We start from the raw sequence: 19,841 nt of genomic DNA on the forward strand, positions 1-19,841 counted from the left end.
ATGTAAGTGATACAGAGCTCAGCAGCCGGATTTTGTGCTGCTTATTATTTTTGTGAAAACTGTGCTCATTTTTTTTTTTTTTCAGAATTCTTTGATGAATAGAAAGTAAAAAAACAAAACATGCAATCATTTGAAATATATGTTTTTGTTGGTGGTTATTGCCCAGATTATCTCGATCTGACCAAACACACATCCAGAATCCTCTGTTGCAGTCGCATGACAAAAGTCGCTGTTGTATTTGCTTGACAGCTGGGACTGAAGGGCTTAGGCCACAAATTACCCAAAGTAAACTAACACCCCTTTCTCTCACACACAATATTACAGAGCACATCTGTCCCACACAACTGCACTCAGGCACTCGCTGTCCAGTGCCAAGGCCAAGATTCATGCCCCAAAAGTACTAGATTAAAAACTTATATAACACGTAGGCTATTGGTTTCAGTGTCTGGGATCCAAAAATGATTTGACTAGCAAAGAACAAAATTAGACATGTGGTTGTAGAGAATAGAGAATAGGCATAAGATGAATCCAGCACACTGAAAGAAGAGTATGATCGGAAAATTAACCAGCTGAAGGACAGAGGATGGATCTTTCATATGAAAAATAAGCTGTAAGAAGGATAGGCTACATGATGGCAAATGATGTAATAATTATGGCCTCTGGCCCATCATTTCAGTTTTATCCCTAAAAAATCGCATGACAGGGTGTGTTATCCGCATAAATCTCTCTCTCTCTCTTATTCATGATACTGCGGCTTCAGCACCGCGGGTCAGACTGCAGCATTATTGGTTGATCGGGATCATGACCTCTATCTATAATCAGCTTTTTCATAACACCATGTTTTTTTAAAGTCACAAATCCCCAGAGACATGAATTTCCTGTAATTACTGTATGTAGCACTTATATATGAGAAAAAAAATCACTTTAACAGCACAATACGCGAGTATTTTAATTGAATTGAATTGAATTTTTCACAATTGTTTAATTAATTGCAAGTTTCTATGCTACCTGTTTAAGAAAAATATAGCCTATATTAAATAATCAAATTGAATATATAAATAAATATATATAAACTGAATCATTTGTTATCAATCTACGTCTTTCTATAATTGTATACTTCTATAAGTTTATTTCGGAGGTTTTCTTTCCTCTTTATTGCATTCTCTTAAAAAATAAGGTGGATAAGATGCTCTTGGCGTTTATTAAAAAAAACTACAAGAACCAGAATAAAAAAAGCGGATGAACGGATATGACGTGTCTACGTTTCACGTTCTATCGACTGACAGCTGCCGCTTTCATTCGCTCCAGAAAGTGACATTTCCAGTGAGTTCTATATTTTATATAACTTTATTTAGTTTGCTTAGCGTAATCTCAATCTTGCAGAGCGCTGACTATACTTCTGAGTTAATCTGACAATCTTTTTTCCACGCTGTAGAAAATCAAGTTAACGTTACCAGATGATGGCAGTGCAGACTACAAATACATGTGGAAAAATGACATAATATTTAATAAATTATCGTGATCAGGATACGTTCAATGAACAAATGTTCATTATATTGATATATGTGCTGAGTAAATATTTTCCTTTTTTAAAAAAAAAAGTTGCAGTCGTGATTTTGACCCCACGAAAACACTGTTCGAGATGAAACATTTTGAATAAAGGCTCCTTAAAAGTCCTGTAACGTTACTTGAATTGGATGTTTGATATTAGACATACGTTTCTAAATGTGACATTTAACGTTATTCTTTCACAGGTTCCTCATGTTCACCAGATGTAAGGAACTTTCTGGAAAACTTCTCCATCTGAGCTGTAGCATCTCCTTCAAAAACAGATTTCTCTGTACCTCACAGCTTTCTACATCCTCGCATTCATTTCTTGCTTCACCTTTTGTATATTCCCCTGGCCCACGTTTGTCTTTTCGACACCCCGCTCCCTCGAGGTCTAGTTTTCCTGGTCTCCTCCAGTCTGATAAAGTTATTCGATATCTATCTGGTTTCCCCCATTCTGCTGGACACATGGATTTACAGGGAGTGCTCGATGTTCTCCAACAGTTCGCTCCACTGTCATTGGCCGAATCGTGGGATAACGTTGGCCTGTTGGTGGAGCCTAGCAAACCACGTCCAGTCAAAACAATCCTGCTAACCAATGACCTGACAACAAGCGTCATGGATGAAGCTGTAGCGATGAACTGCGACCTCATCGTCTCATACCACCCGCCACTCTTTCGACCTTTCAAAAGTCTGCTTCAGAAGGACTGGAAGCAGAGGTTGGCCATCAGAGCAATAGAGGGTGGCATTGCCATTTTCTCCCCGCACACTTCATGGGACAGTGCCAAAGGAGGCGTTAATGATTGGCTGGTTGGAGGAATGGGTAAGAAGGAACAATTTTTCTGTAGTCTGGGTCAAACAGTCAGACAATCTTACTTGTGCCTCTATTCACAGGCAGCGGACAAGTGTCAGTATTAAGTCAAGCCCACTGCAGCGACCCTCAGAAACACAGGCTCGAGTTCTCGTCCATGAATGAAGAGGAATTAAACAGGCTTTTGGAGCAGATAAGACGCATAAAAGGCAGCGAAACTTTTCAGTGCTCTACAATAAGGTAAGTATACATTTGCAAGAAATTTTGCTCAAGATATGTACGTTATACATTGACATTTATTCAAATACCGCTCCACATTCATCTTCAGAAGTGAAAGCGGAGGGCAGCAGGTGAATCTGACTTGTAATAGTTCAGCACTAACTGCTGCTGTGCAGATTCTGGTTTCAAATCCTAATGCGTTCCAATCCCTGAACATCACACAAGTCCAGCAGGTGAGGAAACAAGAACACTTACTAGTTTTTTTGGTATCCGTCATCTTTGATTCGTCAGAAAGATATTTTTAAAAGAAATTAAACATTTTATTCCGAAAAGTTGCTTTAAATTGATTGAAAGCAACGGTAAAGACATTTATAATAATAAAAAAAGATTTATATTGCAAATAAATGTTGGTCTTTTGAACTTAATATTCTTCAAACAACCCTGAAATGTTGCAGGCGTTTTCTAACTCTAAAAATTCAACATTTCTAAAAATAAGAAATGTTTCTCAAGCAGGAAATCTGCATATTGAAATGAAAGACTGAAGACTGGAGTAATGATGCTGAAAATACAGCTTTGATCACAGGAATAAATTACATTTCAAAATGTATTCAAATAGACATTATTTTAAATTGTAATAATATTTCACAGTATTATTACTGTATTATTGATCGAATAAATGCAGCCATGGTGAGCAGAAGAGATTTCACAGTAATTGGCACAAACATGACTGTGAACAGAAAATGCTAAAAACAGCCAGAAAAAAAGCTAATATTATATATTACATTATAATTGCACAGAACAGATGATGATTTGTGTCTACTGCTAATTATATATATATATATATATATATATATATATATATATATATATATATATATTTCTAGGACCATATATTATAAACACTTTTAATTGAATTTGATAATTAACATTGTGATATATCATTTTAATTTGACCTGTTTCTGTTTTCTCTTCTCTAGCCTCCCTTGTTGGGTTGTGGTCAGGGACGACTCAGTGTTCTGGATAATCCAGTGTCTGTTTCCACAGCAGTGCAGAAAATGAAGACTCACTTGGGTTTGCCCCATTTGAGACTCGCCCTGGGGGACCAGCAAACATTAGGTGTGGAATGAGAGATATCCACCTTATTTGTAATGTAAAAGTAAATGTTTGAGTTTCAGGGCTGAGAAAGAATATTATGTAACATTGATAGCATTGTTCTACATCACAGAGAAATATTAAACCATAGCAATAAGCCTTTAAAGCGCTCAAGTGCACACATAAATGAACGTGAACCAATGCCAACACTGTTTGTGTATATAGCCAGTTAGTTCGATGCTATTTTGTGTAAGACAATCGTGTATAAAGTTAAACAAAATGATAGACTATGTAATGTTATCAGTGTACAGGATGGTTCTAACACAGTTGGCTACACATAAATAAAACAATACACTGAGTAAACTTAAGTTTTGTGAATAGATAAACGGTTGTTCATTATATCGATAAAACAAAAAACATTTATTCAATTGTATTAATTTATCCACATTTAGTTAGTGTTGTGGTCTACCGCATAACTTAATCCAGAGCAGTTACTTATCTCGGTTGAGATGTGGCTTGGGAAAGGGTAAAAAAATACACACCGTCGCCCAGCCTCTCGGGAACCTAGTGTCGGAGTTGCATGTACCCCAAACACACCGTTTGACCATTTTAAACTTCAAATAACAAGAAAACACGAATGAAAACTGACTAACTGCAATGCATTTCAGAATGTCCGAGTGTATTGGGTTACCTGCGCACTGTGATTGGCTCATCGCGTTTGAGGGCGTGGCTTAGCCATAGGTCAATTGCCACATGGACCAACCAACTAAGTAAAATTTGGACGGTCATCAACTAACATTTGGTCGACTATTAGGGCCCTAGTAATCATATCCAAAATGGTTTGTAGCACAAATAGTTTTACCGTTTACTGCACTTAGTTATTTAATGAGCTGGAAATCTCACATTCACAGAAAATAGCTGAAAAATAAGAGTCAGACCGAACAGTGGGCGTAACGTGTGTGATTATTATCACCTAACGTCATTTATTTGTCGCGCTAGACTCTATGGTGAAGACGGTTGCAGTGTGTGCCGGTTCAGGAGCGTCTGTCATACAGGGAGTAAAAGCAGACCTCTACATCACTGGTACGTCACACACGGCACAGAAACAAACAAAAGCTGATGTTCATCAATTTATTGAAGTACAAATAATAACAGTACAAAAAATGTGCTTATTTCTCACATGTTCAGGTGAGATGTCCCATCATGAGGTTCTAGATGCGGTTTCTAAAGGCACGAGTGTGATTCTCAGCGAGCATAGCAACAGCGAGAGAGGCTTCCTGACCCTATTCAGGGACAGACTGGCTGCACGACTGGGCGACACCGTTACCGTAACGGTTTCTCAAAGAGACCGAGATCCGCTACAGGTGATCTGATCTCAACCAATCACACAGCCATTTAGTCATATTGGACTGTATTATATGGATTTCACAAGGAATATTCAGTGTCTGACCTTTAGTTTGTAAATGCAAATGTAACATTGTCCTATAAACAAGCAAAATAAACTGTCCTACCAGCCTACTGTATCATATTTGCTTCTGTTTTTCTGCTGAAAAACCTATCGCACAGAGTACTACTGTCTGTCGTCTGAGTGATAGTTCATGCGTTTTTAGTAAGTAAAAGGCCTTCAGGTCATGGTTCATGTGTCTTTGCTGTGGAATCTTAAATGAGTTTTATAAGTAAACCTAAGAATAATGTTTACATTGTTAGTAATATTTCAAGATAAACTCTTGCTGGAAAGAAGCAGCTTAGGTTTGATGGATTATCCTAACATCATTTTTAGAAAAATCAATAAAATGTATTGAATAAAATACATCAGGCTTTAAGGAATGTTTGTGGAAAAAAAACTCAATCATGATTATTAACGTTGCATCATATGCGTACCCCCTAGAACACAATTTTTTTTTAAATTCAGGGGCGGAGATGGGTAGGATTAGGGGTGGGGTTAGGGATCAGGGGGTGTAGATGGGTAGGATTAGGGGTGGAGTTAGAGATCAGGGGGTGGAGATGGGTATGATTAGGGGTGGGGTTAGGGATCAGGGGCGGAGATGGGTAGGATTAGGGGTGGGGTTGGGGATCAGGGGGTGGAGATGGGTAGGATTAGGGGTGGAGTTAGAGATCAGGGGGTGGAGATGGGTGTGATTAGGGGTGGGGTTAGGGATCAGGGGGTGGAGATGGGTATGATTAGGGGTGGGGTTAGGGATCAGGGGATGGAGATGGGTAGGATTAGGGGTGGGGTTGGGGATCAGGGGGTGGAGATGGGTAGGATTAGGGGTGGAGTTAGAGATCAGGGGGTGGAGATGGGTGTGATTAGGGGTGGAGTTAGAGATCAGGGGGTGGAGATGGGTATGATTAGGGGAGGGGTTAGGGATCAGGGGGCAGAGATGGGTAGGTTTAGGGGTGGGGTTAGAGATCAGGGGGCGGAGATGAGTAGGATTAGGGGTGGAGTTAGGGATTAGGAGGTGGAGATGGGTAGGATTAGGGGTGGGGTTAGAAATCAGGGGGTGGAGATGGGTAGGATTAGGGGTGGGGTTAGGGATCAGGGGGTGTAGATGGGTAGGATTAGGGGTGGAGTTAGAGATCAGGGGGTGGAGATGGGTAGGATTAGGGGTGGGGTTAGGGATCAGGGGGTGGAGATGGGTAGGATTAGGGGTGGGGTTGGGGATCAGGGGGTGGATTAGGGGTGGAGTTAGAGATCAGGGGGTGGAGATGGGTGTGATTAGGGGTGGGGTTAGGGATCAGGGGGTGGAGATGGGTATGATTAGGGGTGGGGTTAGGGATCAGGGGGCGGAGATGGGTAGGATTAGGGGTGGGGTTGGGGATCAGGGGGTGGAGATGGGTGTGATTAGGGGTGGGGTTAGGGATCAGGGGGTGGAGATGGGTGTGATTAGGGGTGGGGTTAGGGATCAGGGGGTGGAGATGGGTAGGATTAGGGGTGGGGTTAGAGATCAGGGGGCGGAGATGAGTAGGATTAGGGGTGGAGTTAGAGATCAGGGGGTGGAGATGAGTAGGATTAGGGGTGGAGTTAGGGATTAGGAGGTGGAGATGGGTAGGATTAGGGGTGGGGTTAGAAATTAGGGGGCGGAGATGGGTAGGATTAGGGATCAGGGGGTGGAGATGGGTAGGATTAGGGGAGGGGTTAGGGATCAGGGGGCAGAGAGGGGTAGGTTTAGGGGTGGGGTTAGAGATCAGGGGGCGGAGATGAGTAGGATTAGGGGTGGAGTTAGAGATCAGGGGGTGGAGATGAGTAGGATTAGGGGTGGAGTTAGGGATTAGGAGGTGGAGATGGGTAGGATTAGGGGTGGGGTTAGAAATCAGGGGGCGGAGATGGGTAGGATTAGGGATCAGGGGGTGGAGATGGGTAGGATTAGGGGTGGGGTTAGGGATCAGGGGGTGGAGATGGGTAGGATTAGGTATATGTAAGGTGGGAGGAGTTGGATCTGGATCCAACTCCTCCCCCTGGATATCGTGTTCTGCAGTGAGGACCATCTCCTTGAATGAGCTCTTTGCCAGTCTAACTTTCAGAGCAAATCTAAATTTGCCGGAAGTTGTCTGAGTTTTCCCAAACTATATCAGTAGTGTTTTCTGGAATGTTTCTATAGAAAATAAATACAATTTGTAAATGACAGAAAGTGCTTTAATCCCATAATTCATGCAAAGCTTCATGGAGTGCAGGAAGAAGTTGGATAAAATTCTTATTCAAAGGTACATTTCATTATGTAACTAATAACAAGCAGGAGGTAGAGGGTGTTTTTTGAGGTAGTTTGATAGGAGGGTCGGGTAGTCTGTCAATACGCCTGTGGCTCCGGCTGCAAATGCAGCTTCTATGTCGCTCTCCTCATTGCACACAAACAGCTGCACCTGAGATACCAAAATCAGATGAAATGAATGATTTTGCTTTGGGATAGAACTAGGTTTACACAACTGAGAAAAGCCACATATTCACCTGCAAGCCCCTCTTGATCAAGTGGTCAAACAATGATTTCCGCATGGTCAACCTAAGCAAAGCATCGATAAACACAGTCACACATCACACGACTGAGTGAAAAGCCGTTTGACTCGTCTATGTCAGATGAACGTCACTTACTTCTGAAGAAGATACACAACAAATCTGTTCTTCAGATAGGATTCCTCTGGAATATAAGTCCTGAGTAATCACAACTGCTGCATTAGTATTAGTCAAATGCAATGTATGGGAAAATGCAAACTTTACAATAAACTAATGTTGTTAACTTGCGTTTACAAATTGAACCTTATTGTAAAGTAGTACCAAGAGTAGGCCTCATTTTTATCAATAATTTGGGGTATTGAATTATGCTTATAATGAATCTCTTTAAGATTAATAAATGTTTTAGATGTAGCTCAGGTCTGTTAACTCTTAATTTTAGGTGATTTATTAATAGACAACTAAATAAAAAAGGTAATCACGAGGTAATTTTTTTTATCACCCAGTTCTGATTTTTGTTCTCAGACTTGAGTGATAAACTCGCAAGTTATAAAGTCGGAATTGTGTGATCTTAGTAGTTGTAAACGTCGGCAGGGAAAGTGTTAAATATTATTAATAGATACAATTTTGATATTATTATTGCATCGGTAAATGCTACACATGGACATAAATAAATGCTTTAGTGAATGTTAATTAATGTATGCTTTCCTGTAAAAGATTTCACTTCAAACTTCACTTTTAAAAAACGTAGAGAGTTATGAAATTACTTTTAAAGCGAGGTTATAGACTGACCTGTTGATGACCCTGGGCAGGTAGAACAGCAGGACACTTTCACCCAGAGGGACGAAGGGAAGGAGCCCAGTGTAAAAGAGCAATAAAAGCAGTATTCCTCGCTTCATACTGAACAAATAGGGTATGGATGGGTTCTGCATACACACACAGAAAACGATAAGTCAAAGATCTTTTATAAAATGTTTGTAGGTTTGGATGAAGACATCTCTGGTTACTGGACACATTACTGTACCTGCTTCTGACATTTAGACATGATCTCAGACTCCTCAGAACCCCAAACTGTAATACGTTCTCTGCCATACTGCTTCACAAGACAAGAGACCTACAGTCACATAAAAGGGATCCCAAGTTATTATGAATTTCATTCGGTCAATTTTGATTTAGACTAGAAGAAGAACTAAATAAATCAATGCAAATTAATATCACTGAAAGAAGTTGATTCAGTAAAAGATTCATCACTGATTACTCAGACACTCGTGAGTTTCAAAGCCTTTTTGAATGCTTCATTAAAATATCCAGCTTCTCACATGATTCTTTGTGCATACGATGGACACTTTACTATCCCATGAGGCTTTGAGAATGGTAGTGATAATAATTCGCCTTCAGAACTGCCTTAATTCTACGTGGCATTGATTCAACAAGGTGCTGAAAGCATTCTTTAGAAATGTTGGCCCATATTGATAGGATAGCATCTTGCAGTTGATGGAGATTTGTGGGATGCACATCCATTCATTCCACCACATCCCAAAGATGCTCAATTGGGTTGAGTCTGGTGACTGTGGGGGTCATTTTAGTACAGTCAACTCATTGTCATGTTCAAGAAACAATTCGAGCTTTGTGACATGGTGCATTATCCTGCTGGAAGTAGCCATCAGAGGATGGGGACATGGTGGCCGTAAAGGGATGGACATGGTCAGAAACAATGCTCAGGTAGGCCGTGGCATTTAAACGATGCCCAATTGGCACTAAGGGGTCTAAAATGTGCCAAGAAAACATCCAACACACCATTACACCACCACCACCAGCCTGCACAGTGGGAACAAGGCATGATGGATCATGTTCTCATTCTGTTTACACCAAATTCTGACTCTACCATCTGAAATCGAGACTCATCAGACCAGGCGACATTTTTCCAGTCTTCAACTGTCCAATTTTGGTGAGCTCTTGCAAACTGTCGCCTCTTTTTCCTATTTGTAGTGGAGATGAGTGGTACCCGGTGGGGTCTTCTGCTGTTGTAGCCCATCCGCCTCAAGGTTGTGTGTGTTGTGTCTTTGCTGCATACCTCGGTTGTAACGAGTGGTTATTTCAGTCAAAGTTGCTCTTCTATCAGCTTGAATCAGTCGGCCCTTTCTCCTCTGACCTCTCGCATCAACAAGGCATTTTCACCCACAGGACTGCCGCATACTGGATGTTTTCCCCTTGTCACACCATTCTTTGTAAACCCTAGAAATGGTTGTGTGTGAAAATCCCAGTAACTGAGCAGATTGTGAAATACTCAGACCATGCCACGCTCAAAATGGCTTAAATCACCTTTCTTTCCCATTCTGACATTCAGTTTGGAGTTCAGGAGATTGTCTTGACCAGGACCACAGCCATAAATGCATTGAAGCAACTGCCTTAAAATCTTTTAGGTGAGTGTATAATTAAAGGTGACTTGACTATATAGAATGTCCCTTTTTAGTGGTCTCGAATGAACTATTTATTCAAAATCAAAACCCAATCTAGAGAGTAATTAATGTGATTTCTGACACAGCCATTGTCTCCGACTACACTTCTTGTGGTGTGTATTTCAACTTGTGAGTTTGAGAGAACGTTTCAACAAATCATTAAAAATACAAGTCATTTATTTGTGATGGATCTACAGTATAAACATGCTTTATCTGCAATTAGACACTGAATATTGCAGAAATCCATCTCACCTTTTTAATGAGCAAGTCGTTGTTTTCTTTGATCTCAATCATCATTGGCATGTTGGGAAATTTCTTGAAAACGTCTTCCAGCAACACAAACTCTCTGTCTTTCCCTGTACTGTAGTGTCCTAGTGTATTACAGATTCCACATAGTATTTATTACGGTAAAGCACTTCATATTGTTCAAGTGGACCGTGTAGAATCGTACAATAATCGACTTACCAACATAAAATGTGACCTCGAGTCGCTCTTTATAGTGAGGCAAATCCTGTAAGATACAAAGTAGGGTTAAAAATCCCATAGGGAGAAAAAAAAGAGTAAGTTTAAAGGGACACTCCACTTTTTTTGGAAATAGGCTCATTTTACCACTCCCCCAGAGTTAAACAGTCGAGTTTTACCGTTTTCAAATCCATTCAGACCATTTTTTGATATTTAGGGTAGAAGAATATCAGTTACCAGACAGTTTCTGGTCTCATTGAAAAAAATATACTATGGAAGTCAATGAGACGAGAAACTGTCTGGTTACTGATATTCTTCTAAATATCAAAAAAATCGGCTGAATACATCCGAAAATGGTACAAATACACAGTTTAACTCTGGGGGAAAGGTAAAATGAGCCTATTTCCAAAAAAAGTGGAGTATCCCTTTAATGGTCAAATGACAACCTGGAATCTAAGAGACGATATTGTTTTGTCACATCCTGTTTGCCTCAAAAGGTTTTTATCATGTGAAACCACAACACAGCCATCCAGTGTAAGGTGACAGTCCATCTCCAGCATCTCCGTGCACGCGGCCACAGCACTATCACATGATCAAAACATGGTTAAAGTGGAGAAAAGGAGGAAGGAACAGAAAAAAGTAGACATTGCCGGAGAGAAACTCACTGTGTAAATGCTTCCATTGTGTTTTCTATCTTCTCTCCAGACCCTATAGGCAAAAAGCATCAGTTTATGTCGGTAATTAGTGTTAAACGAATCACACTTGTATTACGTTCTGGGTCAATTTGACCCGAACACATTTCTGAGTTACTCTCTTTTGCATTTATGCATTTGGTAGACGCTTTTATTTGAAGAATTGTACACTGCATTGAAGGCCTACATTTGTATCAGAATTTGAACGCATGATCTTGGCATTGCTAACGCCATGCTATACTGTTTGAGCTTCAGCAAAACACACACACACACGCACAAAAAAATCTAAATTTAAAGGAGCCATATGTAAGATTGTGGCCAAAACTGGTACTGCAATCACATTCAAATTACTGTAGAAATGAACATAATTTCTTAATGTCTAGAGACATATCAGGGAAAATGTGCGATTAATTGAAATACATTTCTTGCATACAGCTCCTTTAAAAAAAATAATATTTTAAACACATTGAATTTTAACATACTATTTACTTTTAGGAAATAGTTAAATATTGTTTTAAAAATCATGTTCACATCGTTTATTTTAAATGTGTAAAGGTTTATGTTTTTTGTTTGTTTGTTTTACACTTTACAATAAGGTTTCAATAGTTAACATCAACTATTAATGAACTGCACTTCATTTCAACATTTACTAATACTTCATTAAAATCAAAAGTTGATTTTAATGAACGGTGAACTAACATGAACAAACAATGAACAGCTGTATTTTTATAACAAACTTCAAAAAAAGATGACCAAATAATCTAACAAATGTATTGCTCATGATTAGTTCATGTTAGTTAATACATGGTGAATTGAATCCAATTAGGGTCAATTTGACTCGAAACATAACGATGGCACACATCATTGTAACAACACACAGGTTAAAGGGATAGTTCACTTTGAAATTAATTTTTAATATGTTTTAGCTTACCTCAAGAGCATCCAAGATTGTTTCCGCAGTATTTTAAATTTTGATATTTCTTGTCTGTCAGTCATATAATGGAGGTCTATGGTCACCACCTCAAAGAGCATGCACAGAGAAGTCCAAATTAAACATGATTTAATGACTCGTAAATGCGAGTACACATTGATGGCCTAAGACACGAAATGAGCGGTTTGTGTGAGAAAACGAACAGTATTTATATCGCTTTTATCGCCCGCGCCATCAGATCACTGTGGCTGTGGTTACAAGGTAAAACGATATAAATACTGTTCGTTTTCTCACACAAACCGCTCGTTTCGTGTCTTAGGCCATCAATGTGTACTTACATTTACGAGTCATTAAATCATGTTTAATCTGGACTTCTCTGTGCATGCTCTTTGAGGTGGTGACCATAGACCTCCATTATATGACTGACAGACAAGAACGGTTTGACCTAAAAATATCAAAATTGAAAATACTGCGGAAACAAAGACACCCACATCTTGGGGTAAGCTAAAACATACCAAAATAATTTCAAAGTGAACCAAAAATTTATAATCAATTAAACTTAAATTGAGAAGAAAGAAACTCCACTTGCCTCCTCTGTGTGAAATGTGTCTGCAGTGGAAGTCCAGCCTTTTCCTCTTATGAAGGATACACGGGTTGTGTAGCAGGTACAGAGAACACACAACATACACTGCGACAGCCAAGCAGAAGAGAAGAATCAAACACAGCGCGTCCATTCTCAAACTACAGCCAATGCCTCACTAGAACTGCACTTTGACTCTCAGAAGCGGATATTATGAAGTTTGAGTATCTAAAGCAGATATTAAAGTCTTCCACCTGTTTTATTGAGGCTCACGCTTGCTTGCTCTGTGTTTTATAGCACTCGTTCTGTCTCTGAACACGTGATCATGCATGAGCATTGGGTGTGTGGTCAAGTTCAATGCTGATATCATAAAGCACGGATTACTCAAAAAATGAAAGAAATGCGGTTTAACCGAGAACTACGAAATCAAATCTCACATCTTATACTTCCGTTGAGATTGTGAAACTTTGAGATTGAAATCCTTTTGTGTGATCCCCTTAAAAGGCGCATATTTTATCCCTTATCTGAACCGTAGTGGTTTTTGTGGCCAGAGTTTCTGATAGTTTTAAAGACGCCACATGAATTGAACCTTCTGACTTGACAAACACACTTCTGCTTAGTAATACAGGGCTGTTGGAGTGACACATGACAGACATTTTCTAAGAACTTCATGAGAAACATGAAGACACGCAAAACCTCATCACATTTTTGTTTATGTCATGATGGCTAGAAAATTCCCCGTGTCGTAATGTTCAGTTTTGGCCTGTCCCTTGTGAAAAATAACTTTTGAAAGCATATTTCAGTCGGAAACACTTAATTGCAAGTTATTTGTAATTAAATTAAAATGTATTATAGTTTAAAATGATATTAAATGAGTACATGATTGTTTTAAATTCCATATATCAACTGTCTAAGTGTATAATTTGTGTTGCTCAAATCTACATTTAATATTAATAGTACATTAACCACATTTCAAAGACAAATCTGTCTTTAACTAACATGCTAAAGCACATGTAAGTTATTGATTATAATTGTCACTGTAGTGTATTTGATATTACAATTAAAGTTAATATATTTTAAATTCCAATACAAATATTTAAATATTGTTTTAATCACAAATTACAGTTGAAATTGAAAGCAAGTACTCTTCATATTTTAGTCAACACTTCAAAATAATTGTACTTTAAAGTACGACAAAAGATATTTAAACATGACGATTTCAATGTAGCCTACTTTAAGTTTTACTTTGGCATTAAAGGAGGAACTGTCATTATGAAAGTGCTTAAAGTGTACATTCAACAATTAAGCACAAGGGATGCAAGCTCTTTTAAGAATTTGATGTGTTCAACATAATTGCTTGGATATCTAAAATCAGCCTTTGTTTAATATGAAATACACTGTAAAAAAATATTTTCAAGATTTGTTATCACAACATATTTTCTTTTGTCAAATCAACTTTATAATAAATTATTTATTTTGAGTTTCTGATTATTAAATTAATCTCCTTCATTGTATTAACTCACTTTTTCCAGTTCAATCAACTTAGAAAGGCAGCCCAGGTTACTTACGTTTTTAAGTTAAACCAACAATATTTTTTTACAGTGAGTAATCACAACATATTTTCTTTTGTCAAATCAACTGAAATAATTTATTTAGTTCAGATAACATATCATTTTTGAGTTTCTGATGATTAAATCATTCTCCTTCATTGTATTAACTCACTTTTTCCAGTTCAATGAAATTAAAATTTTAAGGCAACCAGGTTACTTACTTTTTTTTACAGTGTATGAACTGAGCATATTGACTATCTTTTAATTGGGTGATGTGTTGGACCGTACAAATGATGTTTTGTAAATGAGCATTGAAGCTTTAGGCATAGTTAAGTAAATGAAGTTTATGAAATGTCCCAGTATCATGTGTAAAATCAAACCTGGACAGATGATGTAATCACTGAACAACTACGCTAAGAAAACTCAGACTGATGAGTTTACATGAAATCACAAAAGCGACATGCGTTTCATTGTGTTGGGATTAAAGACGTTACAAGTTCAAAATGACCAGATATTATAGATTTCAGCTCGATAATCTGTTAAATGTACGGTAAATACCCGGCAATCGGTTAAAAAAACATAAATGTAATCATATGTGTCATGCGGGGACTTCTGGAGATGTGTTTTTAATAGGGCTGTGAAACGATTAAATCGTGATTAATCACATCCAAAATAAAAGTTTGTGTTTACATAATATATGTGTGTGTAGTGTGTATAATTATTTTGTGTATATATATATATATACACACACACACACGCATATATAAATATTTGCATGTATATACTGTATATATATTTATACAAAATTAATATTATACATAAATATAAAAAACAAATTTTCCCTAAATATATACATGCATAGGTGTGTATTTATATATACAAAATAATTATACACACAATAATTATTACACACTACTACATACACATACTGTATATTATGTCAACAAAAACTTTTATTTTGGATGCGATTAATCCTACGCTAGCTCACGATCAATTCGTGCGAATTCGTGATTAAAAAGTGTCTAATTCGTACTAATTCATGCGACCTCACTCGTGTGAATTCGTACGATTTGTCCAAACCCACGTGATGGGTAGCTTTAGGGGCGGGGTCAGGGGTTTGGTCATTCGTACGAATTCATACGAATTGGTCAATTCGTAAAATATGTACGATTTAGCAAAAACGTACTAATTCGTACGAATTGTTACGAATTAGCCACCTCGTAAAATTCTCGTGAGATAGGGTTGATTAATCGCCTAGTTTTTAATGTTTTTCTCTGTAAATTATATGTTCATAGTTTTTTCTTAAAAAAGTACATTATTTTAGAGTAAAACAATATATCATGTGACGTTTAACCAGTTGTGACTGTATAGAGTAACAGGTTTTTACTGCATTTCTACATTTTTTTAACTGTAGCTAATTTATAGTTTTTTTTACAGTGTAATTTTTAAAAATTATAAATCCAGTTAATACTATGTCCTACTTCCCTCATTCTACAGTAAGTTCAAAACAAGAACATCACTTCAAACATTTTCATCAAAACTCAGTTAGTTTTAGTTAGTTAGGCAAATATTATTCATATTTGAACATAAAGCACTTTAGTTCAAAGTACACTCTAAAAAAGGCTGGGTTGTTTCAACCCAAATTTGGGTCAGATATGGACAAACCCAAATGTTGGGTTAAAAAATGTAATGAAAAAGAAAGTGAAAGTTGAAGTTGGGTTAAAATTTGAAATTACATTTTTAACCCAAAATTTGGGTTTGTCCATATTTGACCCAAATCTGGGTTCAAACAACCCAGCATTGTTTAGAGTGCAACAAATCATTCACTCTTAAAAACAAAGAAATGACAGTTTTTCACTGTAATACCATCTTGGAAACAGTTTACCGTTTAACAGTTTTTGGTTACACTTTATTTGCCAGGTGCCATTGTTAAAGTGTAATTGAGTAATATTAATTAACAACATGTACTTACTATTAGGAGGATTAGGGTTTGGTTTAGGGTTAGTTGCATGTAATTATGCATAACTCACTGTAAGTACATGTAACATATGTTACCCATTTTTTTTAAATGAACAAACATTTTTACAGTGTAATTTCAACATAATCTCCACCAGTAATTGATTATAATCAACTTAATACTAGTGCATTCTCTCGTTGTATGAACAGTACAAGTCGAACGTTACTTACCATAATCAACACTGGCCTGTTTCAACCCTTTATTGCTTATATTTGTCAGTCCGTCACATTTCAAATATTTTCATAAACACTGAATTTTTAACAAATTAACACAATGAAAAGAGTTTGTGAGTTTGAAGTTAGACTAAGGGACTTGAACAACGCACGATTAACAAGATATTTACAATTATAAGTGAACTTACAGTATTTATATGAATTGTGAAGCTGCATATTTATGTCAAATTGACCTCCTGAAATCTATTGTTGGAATTAACAGGCGCAGAAGCTTTTTAATAACGCGGTTAGCCGATGGTCCAACTCACTATCCTGACACTCAAACGGCCTCGTTACGGCGAGTCTGGTTGTGCTACTGTTGCTTAAAGACACACACCTGGGCACTCATAAACACATTAGCTGCCATTAGGCCTTACAGTCCCTGTAAACTCTGAAACGGACACACACTGTGGACCGTAATGACATCCACCCCCCTCTGAGACACACACACCTCCACTTCCCCTCGCTCTCACAGCCCTGCTTTATCACGTGCCTGCGAACGGACAACAAAAACAACAACTACAACAACAACGTTAAGGTGAAGTTAAGCTGAGGCAGTCTGACCCGGATCCGGCAGAGTTTAGGACTGGCTGTGTAGATATTAAGACTCAGAATATGCCTTTTTACATACATGGATCTAAAGATCACCAGATTAGGGTTCTTTGGCTTGTACCAATAGCAGAACTATTGAGAATATTCAGTACACTCGTAAAAAAAAAAATAAGGGGGTTTTCCACAGGGATGCAATTTTGGGTTCCCCAAAGAACTTTAGTTTTTTTCTTAATTTGAAGACCATTTTAATAATGTAAAGAACCTTTCGTACAATTCAATTATTAAACATTCTTCATAGAACCATTGATTCTAATAACAAACCTGCATTTTTAGGGTTATTTGAGCCCTTTCTCAATGTTAAATAGATTTAATGTTTTTATGAATTGTGTTTTTTCATAAACCCTGACAGTATGGATCATAAATTCAGTATCTATGGTCATTTACGTGCTTAATGGAGAGAAGTATATCCTCATCTTAACAGAGCTGCCCACGTTCTGTTCAAATTAAAAAAAAAAAAAAAAAAAATTTGAAAGCTTGAAACCAAACCTTCAATATGGAAATTAAAATGTGTGGACATTTCAAGAAAGAATGAAGTATACCTGTTGAGAGTGTGTCGACAGTCTGCATATTAGAAAGGTTGAGCTCCAGAAAAATCACACTCTAAAAATGCTGGGTTGTTTTGACCCAACTTTGGGTCAAATATGGACAAACCCAAACATTGGGTTAAAAATGTAATTAAAAAAAATGTAACCCAATGGCTGGGTTTGTCCATATTTTACCCAAAGTTGGGTTAAAACAACCCAGTAATTTTTAGAGTGCAGTAATGAGTTGTTTTGAGAGGTTTAGTTAGAAATTTAAAAACAAAAAGACGGGAATTAAAGGAGTAGTTCACTTTTAAAAACACTTTTGCTGATAATTTACTCACCCCCGTGTCATCCAAGATGTCAATGTCTTTCTTTCTTCAGTCGAAAAGAAATTAAGGTTTTTGATGAAAACATTCCAGGATTTTCTCCATATAATGGACTTCAATGGGAACCAAACGGTTCAAGGTCCAAAAGACAGTTTCAGTGCAAACTGCGAACTGTTCAAAGGGCTTTAAACGATTCCAGACGACGAATAAGAGTCTTATCGAGCAAAACGATCGATCATTTAAAAAAATATATATATTTTAAGGTTTATAAGCACAAATGCTCGCCTTGCTCTGTTCTGTGATGTGCGTTCGTGACTCTCCTGTTTCGAACTCGTTCATTAAAATTAACAAATCTTTTCCTGAGTCAACTCGTTCATTGAATGAACCAAATGACATGAAAAAAGATTTGTTCATTTTGATGAACGAGTTCGAACAGGAGAGTCATGAACGCGCATCACAGTACAGAGCAAGGCGAGCAATTGTGCTTATAAAACTTATTATATATATATATATATATTTAAATGAGCGATCGTTTTGCTTGATAAGACCCTTCATCGACTGGAATCGTTTAAAGCCCTTTGAACAGTTTCCACTGGACCTTGAACTGTTTGGTTCCCATTGAAGTCCATTATATGGAGAAAATCCTGGAATGTTTTCATCAAAAACCTTAATTTCTCTTTTTTTCATGGACATCTTGGATGACATGGGGGTGAGTAAATTATCAGCAAAAGCTTTTTCCAAAAGTGAACTACTCCTTTAAGAATCGTAAACTCAACACAAAAACATTTCTTCAGGATGAAATGGTTTTAAATAAAACTATTATTATGTGTAAAGAACTACATCTTTTAAAAGTGGCAGTTTAGTGAAAATGTTTTCTTTAAAGAGTGTCATCCAAAGCAGTTGTTTCTTTTTAAAAGACATTTGGATGAAGTGTCTGAACCCCGAGTGTTTACTTTAGAGACCAAACTGTAGCAGGAAGACCAAACTGTGTCGTACGCCTCCACCTGCAACCCACCCCTCACCAACACCAACTGAGCTGAGGTCAAAGGCCAACCTTAAACTGGACATCAGATCCTATTCGTATAACATAACAATAAACCCAGTACTCCTCATCCGGTCAATGTTAAACCCATATATGGATAGCGGTAGTGGTAGACAGTCCATATGGTTGTGCCATTACATCATATATCAAACATTACGTTTTGGTATTCATTTTCATTTTGATCTTCCTCTTTCATTGTGGGAGAAAATCAGCTCAGTCAGCAGTTAAAAGTCTTAGTTCTTCAAGAAAGACCAAATTCTGTTGTGAGCATCTCACTCACATAAATAAAAACGAATACGCATTATCTAATCAAAAAAATTGTGGCAACAGATTACAAGCAATATTATTAATTAAATTTAACAAATTAGAATTGAGTAATAATTAATCAAATTAATACCTTAAAAGTTAACAATTTAAAATAAGTAAAACTTACAACAACAAACAACATAAACGTACATTTAAGTCACCATTATGGTGATCAGTGTTTGTTTTAAAATGACGGTTTCGTCCTTCAGTGATTCTGCTTGTTAACATCAAGTGTCTTCAATGTTGGAATAAAATATAAACAGTTCTTAATTAATCTTTGACGTCTGTCTGTTATTCAGATATTTTTGTTAAATATTTGGGTGTAAACTTTACTCATTTTAAATGGTTAACTTTTAAGGAATTAATTTGATTAATTATTACTCAATTCTAATTTGTTCAATTTAATTAATAATATCGCTTGTAATCTGTTGCCACAATTTTATTGATTAGATAAAGTGTAATAATTTTTACAGTGTAAACTTTACTCATTTTAAATGGTTAACTATTAAGGAATT

The 19,841-nt window shown here is 37.3% G+C and overlaps 2 protein-coding genes across 2 annotated transcripts; one reads left to right on the forward strand and one right to left on the reverse strand.

Moving 5' to 3' along the window:
- The first annotated feature begins 1,229 nt into the window (after window positions 1–1,229).
- Window positions 1,230–5,535, forward strand: nif3l1 (NIF3 NGG1 interacting factor 3-like 1 (S. cerevisiae)). Its single transcript, XM_039657633.2, has 7 exons — window positions 1,230–1,323; window positions 1,755–2,371; window positions 2,443–2,599; window positions 2,688–2,811; window positions 3,556–3,694; window positions 4,670–4,753; window positions 4,859–5,535. The coding sequence occupies exons 2-7, from the start codon at window positions 1,762–1,764 to the stop codon at window positions 5,041–5,043; spliced, it is 1,299 nt and encodes a 432-aa protein (XP_039513567.2). The 5' UTR covers window positions 1,230–1,323; window positions 1,755–1,761; the 3' UTR covers window positions 5,044–5,535.
- A 358-nt stretch (window positions 5,536–5,893) lies between these two features.
- On the reverse strand, window positions 5,894–13,882 carry gdpd3b (glycerophosphodiester phosphodiesterase domain containing 3b). Its single transcript, XM_039657711.2, has 10 exons — window positions 12,747–13,882; window positions 11,200–11,242; window positions 10,981–11,116; window positions 10,538–10,583; window positions 10,325–10,443; window positions 8,638–8,727; window positions 8,406–8,539; window positions 7,755–7,814; window positions 7,614–7,665; window positions 5,894–7,528 (listed from the first exon to the last, which is right to left on the reverse strand). Exons 1-10 carry the CDS (start codon window positions 12,889–12,891, stop codon window positions 7,391–7,393), a joined length of 963 nt encoding a protein of 320 aa, XP_039513645.1. The 5' UTR covers window positions 12,892–13,882; the 3' UTR covers window positions 5,894–7,390.
- Between the last annotated feature and the right edge of the window lie 5,959 nt (window positions 13,883–19,841).

This window comes from Pimephales promelas, chromosome 17 (genome assembly GCF_988280905.1).
Source record: "Pimephales promelas chromosome 17, fPimPro1.hap1.1, whole genome shotgun sequence".
NCBI classification, from domain to species: Eukaryota; Metazoa; Chordata; class Actinopteri; order Cypriniformes; family Leuciscidae; genus Pimephales; species Pimephales promelas.

Bases quoted from the DNA above. Each gene is read 5' to 3' on its own strand.
- nif3l1 (XM_039657633.2), top strand. From the start codon at position 1,762: ATGTTCACCAGATGTAAGGAACTTTCTGGAAAACTTCTCCATCTGAGC. The intron at 2,600-2,687 runs GTAAGTATACAT...ATTCATCTTCAG, and splicing joins TTTCAGTGCTCTACAATAAG to AAGTGAAAGCGGAGGGCAGC. The intron at 4,754-4,858 runs GTACGTCACACA...TCACATGTTCAG, and splicing joins AGCAGACCTCTACATCACTG to GTGAGATGTCCCATCATGAG.
- gdpd3b (XM_039657711.2), bottom strand. From the start codon at position 12,891: ATGGACGCGCTGTGTTTGATTCTTCTCTTCTGCTTGGCTGTCGCAGTG. The intron at 10,444-10,537 runs GTAAGTCGATTA...GTAATACACTAG, and splicing joins CGAGGTCACATTTTATGTTG to GACACTACAGTACAGGGAAA. The intron at 8,728-10,324 runs GTGAGATGGATT...ATGTGACTGTAG, and splicing joins ACGACTTGCTCATTAAAAAG to GTCTCTTGTCTTGTGAAGCA.